This window comes from Struthio camelus, chromosome W (assembly GCF_040807025.1).
Source record: "Struthio camelus isolate bStrCam1 chromosome W, bStrCam1.hap1, whole genome shotgun sequence".
NCBI lineage: Eukaryota > Metazoa > Chordata > Aves > Struthioniformes > Struthionidae > Struthio > Struthio camelus.
The window spans coordinates 16,388,013-16,397,974 of NC_090981.1; the positions used below are offsets into that span (position 1 = coordinate 16,388,013).

The 9,962-nt window shown below is 46.7% G+C and overlaps 1 protein-coding gene across 3 annotated transcripts; it reads left to right on the forward strand.

The window, feature by feature from the left end:
• The first annotated feature begins 1,086 nt into the window (after positions 1-1,086).
• On the forward strand, positions 1,087-9,110 carry LOC104150289 (sphingosine 1-phosphate receptor 3). 3 transcript variants are annotated; one of them, XM_068924487.1, is made up of 2 exons: positions 1,087-1,152; positions 5,939-9,110. In XM_068924487.1, exon 2 carries the CDS (start codon positions 6,117-6,119, stop codon positions 7,260-7,262), a length of 1,146 nt encoding a protein of 381 aa, XP_068780588.1. In that variant the 5' UTR covers positions 1,087-1,152; positions 5,939-6,116; the 3' UTR covers positions 7,263-9,110. The 3 variants fall into 3 exon arrangements, with proteins under 3 accessions (XP_068780588.1, XP_068780589.1, XP_009682763.1); XM_068924488.1 differs by lacking the exon at positions 1,087-1,152 and adding an exon at positions 1,184-1,389; XM_009684468.2 differs by lacking the exon at positions 1,087-1,152 and adding an exon at positions 1,185-1,591.
• Positions 9,111-9,962: the final 852 nt, after the last annotated feature.

Here is a 9,962-nt window from a genome sequence, read left to right on the forward strand (position 1 = left end):
CCCCTTCCTGCCACAGAAGAAAGCAGCTTGCATGGAGCATAATAGATGGTCAGTGAACAACGGAGATGACGCTGGCATCACCACTACTTGCCAGTGCAGCCATATCCGTAGCTCAGTGGGGCCATAACCACTGGGTCCATCAGCTTCAAAGGGTCCTTGTGTCTTGTGCCTTGTGCAGTCCCTACTGGGCACTACAAAGGTCAGAAGTGCTTTCTCCGTCACCTTCAGTAGATTAAAAGCAGTCACCAAAAGCAGCCACTTGTTCCGGTACTTCAACTCTGTTTAAACTTGCGGCTTTTTAAAGACCAGCTCAGCTTTCTTCCAGGACTTTTCTCTCCCCTGGAACGGGAGTGCAGGCAGCGCGACAGCTGAGCCCATGGCACGAGTCCCAGCGTGACGATGCTCTGCTCCAGACAGGAGGCTCCCAAGAAAAACACTGATTGCAGCAAGACGACCGGGCAACCTTGCACGCAGAGCTGCTGTAGTGCTGCTGTTCGCGAGCCGATTAGAGCCATTTCTGACAGAAAGCTTTGCTGTACCCACAAGCACCTTACAAGTATGTTTAATTAGGGGAGTCAAGGATTTCAACTTTTTTTTCTCCTTCCCCCCCAAAGTGCTGCTCCCATCGCCGAGGCAATCGAGTTGTATCTTGCTACCCTTGAGCCACTTTAACTCAGTCAGTAACGCTGTCGAGCTGTGCCTCGCTAGGACCCTACCGCAACGGGCAGGTCGGAGGGAAACCAGCAGCATCGCTGCTGGGAGCCTACGAGCGCTTCGCCCTGCGCCAGCCCCCCCGGGCTCCCTGAGCATCCCCGCAGGGGAGCGGCCGCAGCCGAGGGCGGAGGGGAGGCAAGGCAAGCCCCGCTCCCCTGTGCTAGCAGCCTCGGCCGGGCGGGCGCCGGCCAGCGCTTCCCTGCCCCCGCGAAGGCGACGAGGCTCCCGCGCGGCTGCTCCGCGGGGAGGCAGCGCGGCGGCGGCGCGGGCGGAGGGGCCGGGCCAGGCCGGGCCGAGGGGCCGGGCCGGGGCGGGCCGGGGCGGGCGGGCGGCGGGGCCGCGGCCGGGGCCGGGTGCGGGGCGAGCGGAGCCCGCGGGGCCGCGCCGGGCCCCGCCGAGCAGCCGCGGGGCGGGCGGGCTCCGGCGGCGGCGCAGCAGGTACCGGGCGCGGGGCGGCGCGGGGCGGCGCGGGGCGGCGGGGGGAGCCGCCTCCGGGCTTGGGGGGCTGCTCGGAGCGCCGCCGCTTCACCGGCTGGGTCGGTTTTGCAGCAAGCGGTGGCGGGGGGCGACTTCTGCGGTGTCGTGGCGTTAAGTGAGCGGGGAAAGCGGCCGGTGGCCCCGCGCGGCTTGATTTCCCCGCTGGTCGGGGCAGCTCGAAAGTTGCTGTTGGAGGTGGTAAGTTCAGGCTGGCGAAAAAGCTGAGCTTAGCATAGCTTGCTTGAGCGGAGTCGTGCTTTTCACGTTGGAAAGTCGCGCCGCGGAGCCGTCGGGGGATGGATAATGCCTCTTGAATAGCTCGGGCAGGACCTCGCTCACCCCAGAAAGCTCAGGTCTCTGCCGCCACGCCGATTTGCAGACTGAACACTTGATTTTGCAGGTGAGGGAGCGCTAGGAGCGGTGAGGGGAAAGGGATGGATGTGCCTTCCTTTGATGTGCTTAAAGGCAAGAAGGAAGCTAGTCGGGAGCTCCTGTGTAAGATATGCACGTGTGCTGCTCGGGATTACAAAATGCCAACTGATGTTGTCTAAAATCCAGAAGCCAAGAAAGATAACCGTTTGTTAAAGGCTTTTTTTCCTGGGCCGTAAGTCGCCAGCACGTGCGTTTGAAAAAAAATCTTTTTAAAGTTTATTTGGGTTGTCCAAGACATTGTTCTGCAGCAGATGTTTGTTGTCTGAACTCTATTTGCATCTAGCACAGCTCATTTTCAGCTTGGAAATGTGGATTGAAATGTGCTGTTGTTCTCCCCAGCCTTTTCTGTTCTTAAATTTAACCCTGCTAGGGTGTGCCTGAAAAATTACACGTATTTACTTTTCGTCGAGAAAAGCTTTAAAAATAAAGGAAATATACACAAGTTTGGCTTTGAATATGCATTCTTGTCGTCCCCTTTGCCTTTCTTAAAATTGTCATTTGTGGCCACAGCGTATGGCCATGTGTGGAGAACAGGAATGTGTGTGCGCTGGGGGGGCGTTCAGTCTCCTTGGTCGGGTCTTTTCATTGATACTTGGGAGGCAGGAAAATACAGCTTGCAGCTGAGCTATGGTTCAGTTGCAGCTGGGAGTGCTGGATGTATAGCGTAATATGGTCTAGAGTGGACAAAAGTACGAGACAGCACGTTAAAACGTCTTCCCACTTGCGCCTTATAAATTGCTTTGACTTCAGCGTGAGTGAAAATTGAGAGAAGTTTGGCTTTAAAAACAAGTTCTTACTAGCTCTTCCTATGGTAAAGCATGGGGTGACTCTGGTGAGATGGTAAGAGAACTCCTCAGCTCGCCGGGGCGCTCCTGCCAGGACACCATTGTCACTGCTAGGGGCAAGGGGGAGGATTTGCAGGGGAGGGGTTGCAGAGGGGGCTCGGCGTCTCTGTTAGCACCGGCCTCCCGGCGCCAGCCCAGCACTGGGAATTGCACCTTCCCGGAGGAAGGCTGCAGGCTGGCTTGGCTGCCCATGCCAGGGCAGTGTGCGGCGGCCCTCTCCAGGGTGTAGGGGGTCACCCCACGGGCGGCAGAGGCACCCCGGTGGCCCCAGGTCCCCCAGCAGCTGTGGGGACCGCGAAGCTGGCGGTGGGGCTGGGAGGCTTCCCAGGCCCCATAGATGGCCCCGCTCCGCTCGCTCCGTCCTGGCCACGGGGAGCACGGAGGTCGTCCGAATCGTGGCAGGGGGTGACTTGAGTCATCGCTCACATGGCCACACCTTCCTGTATTGGTGCAATTTGGCAGTTGCTGGTTTGGCCACAGCATCCATGAGGAAGCATAGCTGGATCCCTCCTCTGCTTTGTACCCAGCGCAGTACCTGGCAGAGCAGCAATAGGGATGTTCCCGCTTGCTTTAGAGCGAAAAAAGCTGATTTCCAGCAATATTGAGGGTTTTGGGGGTACTTGGGTACCTAACCAAGGCAATGCTCAACACGCTGCCTGCCACACGCATGCTTTTCAGGTCCTTTTTTAAGAGTTCAGGTTGAGGTCCGTACTTCAGAAATAGTGGCCAGTCCTTTGCATGTAACCAAGACAAGGACATTTTGAGAAATAGGCTGTAAAGCTGTCAGGAAGCAGTGACACAAATATGCTGGATCTGGCTGTTGATGTCTCGTTATTATAATATGCGACCAACTTTAAATTTGCTGACTATTAAAAATGAATGGTCTTTTTGAGTAACTGGCTACAAAGCAGGAAAAAAATGAGAGCATTGTTTAAAAAGTAATATGGCCGAAAAATATTACCTTGAAATATTGGTGCTGGAAAAGAATAAATTTTAATTCATTGCATTATTATTTACATTAACTTTCAGGCAGCTTGCTAGCAAGACCCGTTCTCCGAGAGTCCTGACAAGTAATACTGCTTCTCACAGACAGTGGCTGCAAGATCTGTCTTGCAGCGGGGACCTTGTAAAACTGTTACAGTCTCCACTGCCTTGCCACAAGGCTGCCCAAGGCAAAGATTTACTTTTACTGTGATGTTAAACTAACTGCAAGAATTTATAGAAGAATTTATAGAATTTAATAGAAGAAGTAGTTAGGAGCAGTGGAAGAAGAGACTCGGTGTGTTTTCTGCTGATTTTGTCTCTGTGCCTTCAGCGAGGGAGCTGGTCTAGCACCATTGCCCTTCGTACAGTAATGACAGTTTTAGCTGCTGAGTGGTGGCTGATAAAGTCCAAAGTTGGGCCTATAATTTTCTTCACAGAAAGAAATATATTTGTCCTTTGATATAGCAATAGGATGACTCGGCTTGGAGAAGCCCTGCTGGAGTGTTTATTTTGTTGCATGTGCTGCTCTTAAACGACACTGCATATGACTCTCTTATGCAGCCGTCAACTAATCTGGGGAATGTTACTGGTTGAGCTGTGGTTAACAAACACTTTTCCAGTCAAATGTAATGGTGTATTGTATAGCGGGAAGCACTTGCAATTCATACCGATACAGTGACATTTTGTTATAAACCAATACAATGAGCAACTGTGATGGTTTCTGTGATAACAGTGGGCAGATTGTAACCGAGTTACCATTACAGTGAACCTTAGCTGAGGTGAAGTTGTTCTGCTGAAGAGCTTCAGAAGTGCTTCAGAAAAAGTGTTAGCAATTCGAGGGCCCGGACCTGACCCTGGGAAATGAGTGGGGAGGGGTTGTCTTCATCGTCAGAGAGAGAAAGACCTAGGACCCCAAACTTGAGCTATGTTTATTGGATAGTATGGGTCTCACCTTACGGGTCTCTTCACGGTAGTAGTTAGAGCCTAAGACCTAGCCTGGGTAAAAAATCATAATAGGTATATTACTCTTTCAGAAAATAGTTTTAAAACCTCTTGAACGTATTCATGCATTCAAATCAAGTCGCCGTAGGCTTTTGTTAGATTATTTCTTGGCTGAAGGAGACAATCCGGGAAAAGGGAGTGCAGGAAAAATGGCTGTGGGCCACCCTTTAAATCCCTTTACATTCATATGGGTTGTCATTTGCTCCTCCCCTCTTTGAGAAGGCACTTGAAAATGCATCTCCCACTTCTCAAGGGCTGAAATCAGGATGCTAGAGTAGCAGTTGCTTTCATGTTTTTATGATCTTCAGAAACCTACCTATCTTCCAGTGAAAGTGCAAACACTTATATAGAAAAGTTAAGCCTGGTGACAGTAAGCTTGCTTGTGTGTGTTTTCTGGGGTAATTCGGAGATTCCTTGGGGTCTAGAGGCCACAGGTTGAAAACCCTGGGACCCCTGGAGGCTGCTGAGATCTCAATTTCTTCTCTCAATACCCTTCCTTTGAAGGTGTTTTCCACGTGTTTGGAAAATGCTTGTCACCAGCATAGTATACTGAGGTCAGGACCTCTAACCCTTAAGGAGTTCCCTAAAATAAATGATTTCATTTTGGATAAATAGAAAGTGCTCTCCCACCCAGCACAACTTTTTATTTTTGCATCTTTCCCAGAAAAAAAAAAAGAAACATTTACAAATTTGGTTCAGACGAAACCAATTCTCTCCTTATCCCTAGCGTAGCTGGATTTTCCTAGACAGAAAATTGGCTATCCATTCGTTCTTACTGCGGATGTTTGGGGCATGAGCACTGATTCGCACTGGAGTGTGCAGCATCTAAACTGTGACATTTGTTGTAAAATCTTAAGTGCTTCTGACCTAGCCTGATGTTTTTGCTAAGCTGTGCAAATCTCTTCCCATATTTATATATGGCAATGGAAAAAAGACAACTAGGAGAATCTGCTGGGAAAATGCAACGTATCAAAGTCCATGGGAAAACTTTGCGGTTGAACCAAGTCATAATTTAAAGAAAACCAAAGTAAAACGAAAAGGACAACCAAAGAAGTTATAACATGCTCCATTTTAAAATATTAAATGTACATCTTGTATATGAAAGTGAAGAGAAAAAAAGTTAGGTTGACCAAAAAGTCCAATGGTATGAAATTAACGTTTTATCTGGGTGGTACTTCCAAAGATGTGACTTAATATGTTTATCTAAACAATGGCAGGAGAAAGGAACCTAATTTGAGTAGGAAGTGGGATTGATTTTATGGAGCATCTCCTGAATTGTAAATAGCCTGATTTTGTAACGTTAAGCAGTTTGCCGCGGTGCCCTCCTATTTCCGCAGCAGGGCTGTGCTTGCGTAGACTATGACCAAAAACTTACCCAGGGCCACCTCGGTGGATGCGCAGTTCACGTTCCCCCCTCAACACGACTGCGGGTGACTTCAGATGCCAGCGAGACTGATGTGGCCGTTTGCTGTTTTTATTTTCAGGGCCTGGTTTGAGAGCCACTGTCCCAAATTACCATGCGAGGATCGCTGGAGCCTGGGGTCCCTGCCGCCTGCCCAGAGGAGTGCTTGGAGGAGCGTGGCTTGATCTCCCTCTTGTGGAAAATTATTGGAACTAAATTCTTGCGATATTAAAGAGGCAAAGAACTGCATCGACTGACAGATGATGGCGGTCGTCACCACGCCGCCTGCCGCTCTCAGCGGCCCCCAAGGAAGCGAGGAGATGGATTCCCTGATCGTACTGCATTACAATTACACAGGAAAGCTTATTCTAAGAGAAAAGGCAACTGATAAAGTAGACCTGCCAACTATTGCATTTCTCATCTTATGTAGCTTTATAGTCCTGGAAAACTTGATGGTGTTGATTGCCATTTGGAAAAACAATAAATTTCACAACCGCATGTACTTTTTTATTGGCAATCTAGCTCTCTGTGATCTTCTAGCTGGAATCGTTTACAAAGTAAACATACTTATGTCTGGGAAGAAAACTCTGAGCTTGTCCTCCACAATCTGGTTCATTAGGGAAGGCAGCATGTTTGTTGCCCTAGGAGCTTCCACTTTCAGCTTATTAGCAATAGCTATTGAGCGGCATTTGACTATGATTAAAATGAGGCCTTACGATGCGAATAAGAAATACCGAGTGTTCTTGCTCATTGGAACATGCTGGCTGATTTCGGTCTCCTTGGGTGCCTTACCCATCCTCGGTTGGAACTGTATAAACAACTTACCGGATTGCTCGACAATTTTGCCTCTTTATTCCAAGAAGTATGTTGTGTTCTGCATAAGTATCTTCATAGCCATTTTGGTAGCTATCGTTATCCTTTATGCACGTATCTACATCCTGGTGAAGTCCAGCAGCCGCAACGTTACTAACCACAATAACTCCGAGCGCTCCATGGCTCTCCTTCGGACGGTTGTGATCGTCGTCGGCGTCTTCATTGCCTGTTGGTCGCCGCTCTTCATTCTGTTCCTCATCGATGTGGCCTGCAGGGTCAAGGAGTGCTCCGTCTTGTACAAAGCCAACTGGTTTATTGCTTTGGCTGTCATCAATTCTGCAATGAATCCCATCATCTACACTTTGGCCAGTAAGGAAATGCGTCGGGCTTTCTTTCGCCTTGTTTGTGGCTGCCTGGTGAAATCCAAAGTGGCCAGATCTTTGCCTATTCAGCCCACGCCAGATCACAGTCGAAGTAAATCCAGCAGCAGCAATACCCAGAAGCCAAAGGATGATTTCCCGCAGATGAATGTTCCCTCGGGTATCACTGAGAAAAATGAATCTTCATTTCACAATGGAAATTTCTGTAAATAACAGACTGCTCAAGACGAGGACTGTTCTGTGGCTTTTAGGGTTAAACTACAAATGCAGTTCTGATGTTCTTGCACTTAAATCATAGGGGAAAACACTAACCACTTATTTAACTTTGAGGACTTATTTATCAGCAATCATTTGCTTTGGGTATTCGTTCAGCAACACACCTGATTCAGGAAAACTTGTCGTGCTACCTACCCAACAGCCAGGACAAAGTCCATGCATGTCCAATGACATTGTGCACCGTGAAGGCATTGCATATTATATGATTATGTGTAGCACTGCCTGATCCTGCAAGACGTGTATAAAATCTTTCAGAAACATCACCATTCGCTAAACACTGTTGATGATCGGAAAATGAGCCTGATTATCACTGATTGGGAAAAGGGCTCATTACATATGTTGGCAATTATAGTTCTCTATATGTATCTTGCTGTTATGTTAATGGCCTTACATGTATGTGGTATAAATAGCTGTATATTTGTACAATTCCTTATTAAAAAGTCATTGTTTGGCAAGAGTTTACAGTATGCTAAACATTATATTGCAGTACACAATGTAAGATGACAAATTATACAAGTAGATAGATGTGTTTCAAAGATGTTTGAAAACATACCAGGAAGTACCTTTAAACTGACAGAGGAACTTTAACATGCCATATCAATGCAGTATTTCTATTTTTTCACTGTTACTCAAACTTTTCATGTTCAGTGAAAGACAGCATGACAGTTGTCACTGTGACATTTCACAACTTATTTTAAACAAACAGTAGTAAATAACAAACAGTAGCAAATAACGATTGAGAAAGGATATATACGTTTGTTATTTAAAATAGTTAAAATGTGACCCAACAATACACATATAGCAAGTGTATGTACTATGTTAATGCATATATTTTTACTTACTATTTTCAATGTATTTAAAAATGTATGTCAAACCCGTGTAAATCTGTGTACGTTGTAAATGCACTACCTTAGCTGAGGCTCTTCGGTTCTCAAAGAGAGGAGTATCATTTCAGAAAGCAATGAACCACAACTGGGTTTTCTTGTGGCATTCCTAGTTTTCTCTCCAGGTGCTACTGTGGCATGGGATTGTATTATGGATTCTGTCAGGGAAGAAGTCCAGCTAGCGGGACAAGATCCTACTGTCTGTCAAGGGGACCTTATGCTTCTCCCACCTCTGGGTGCTTTTGAAGACACAAGAGGGAAGATACAGTACAGCAGGATCACGGTGAAGCGACTATCTCAGTATACATCTGACCCTGCCTTCGATCTGGAATGAGAGCCCATGCAGTTTGGAAGACCTTCCACCTTTCCTGGAGCCCCAAACTTACTCTTTAGAGAGGCTGTTCCAGAGAAACCTCTATGAAAACAACTCCATAGTTCATCACTGCCTTACCAGGTTCCATTCAGGATGGTGGTCCACTTCAGAGGGGGCTTCGGTGACCTGCAAGGGTTAAGACATCATAAACATCTGGGGTTAGGTCCCCACAGACGTGGTCCATGGTACTTCCATCCATAGTACTTCAGGGCTGGAAGCTTCAATGGAGGCTGAAGGGAAATCCTCAGATGAGTTCCCATCATTCAGTAGGAATGTAACCATCTAGCCTTCTTGGGCTCTTGTGAAGATTCCTGTTTAATGTCTCAAACCACACCTTGCCTTATGCACAATCAGAAGTTGAGGCTTTTTTTAAGTTTACAACTTGTAAGAGCTCATCCTTAGCTTTACTCCTGTCTCAGTCATTTAAAGCAACAGCATTAAAAGACTCTTTCCAAGTATGTACAGTGTATAAATCATGTAATGTATGTAGCAAAAGCCTTTACAATATAGAGGTTTGCATTGCCATTATCTTTTATGTGGTAACAGTGTACTTGTAAGTTGTATGCTATTAGACAAGTGTAAGAACAAAGGAAAACAAAAACTGAATTTGAAAGAAACAACTGATAATAGTAAATATGAAATAATTTCTACCAAAAATGTTGAAAAAAGGTGAATATAGAGGAAAAGAGCAAGCTAAGCTAAGCATGATAAAGGAGTGAGAACTGCAGCAATACAGGCTGGGTCCCATGACTTGGTTAGAAATAGAAGTGACTGCGTTGCATCGTCATGGCTTAGGTTTTTAGATCTTAGACTGCTGTTTGGTTGTATTTTCAGTCTTGAAGATCTCCCCTGGAATGGTCTCTTTGAAAACTGCCTGCTAAAATGCCTGCATGTTGCTAAATGTTAGCTCAAGAGGTGGTGGTACATAGCAGCATTCCTTGCTATAGTAAATGAGAAGGGCCTTAGCAACGCAGCTGTCTGAAAAAACATTGTGGCTGACCCAATGCCAACTCTGACGGTAAGGATGTTATGCGTGATTTTCCGTATTTAGATGAGAAATAAAAATGAAAAACTATAATCAACAAAGTCCAAGGACATGCTCATAAAAGTGAGTTTTGACAGTAGGTTCTTAAACCCCAGCTATTGTTAGAGTTGATCCAAGGTACAAGCAATGGAAGTAGCTCCGCTGTTTGAGGCCAAGTGACTCTTTGTTAATACAGAAACCTTCCACTCTGGCTTGATTTCCATCCCTTATTTTGGACCTGTTTTTATTTTTGGTAATTCTCTACCCTGCCGTACTTGACAGCAGGCTCCTAAAGCCCATGGGTTCACATACCATGCTGATGATAAAATATACAAAGTACTTCTAACTGAAGAGAA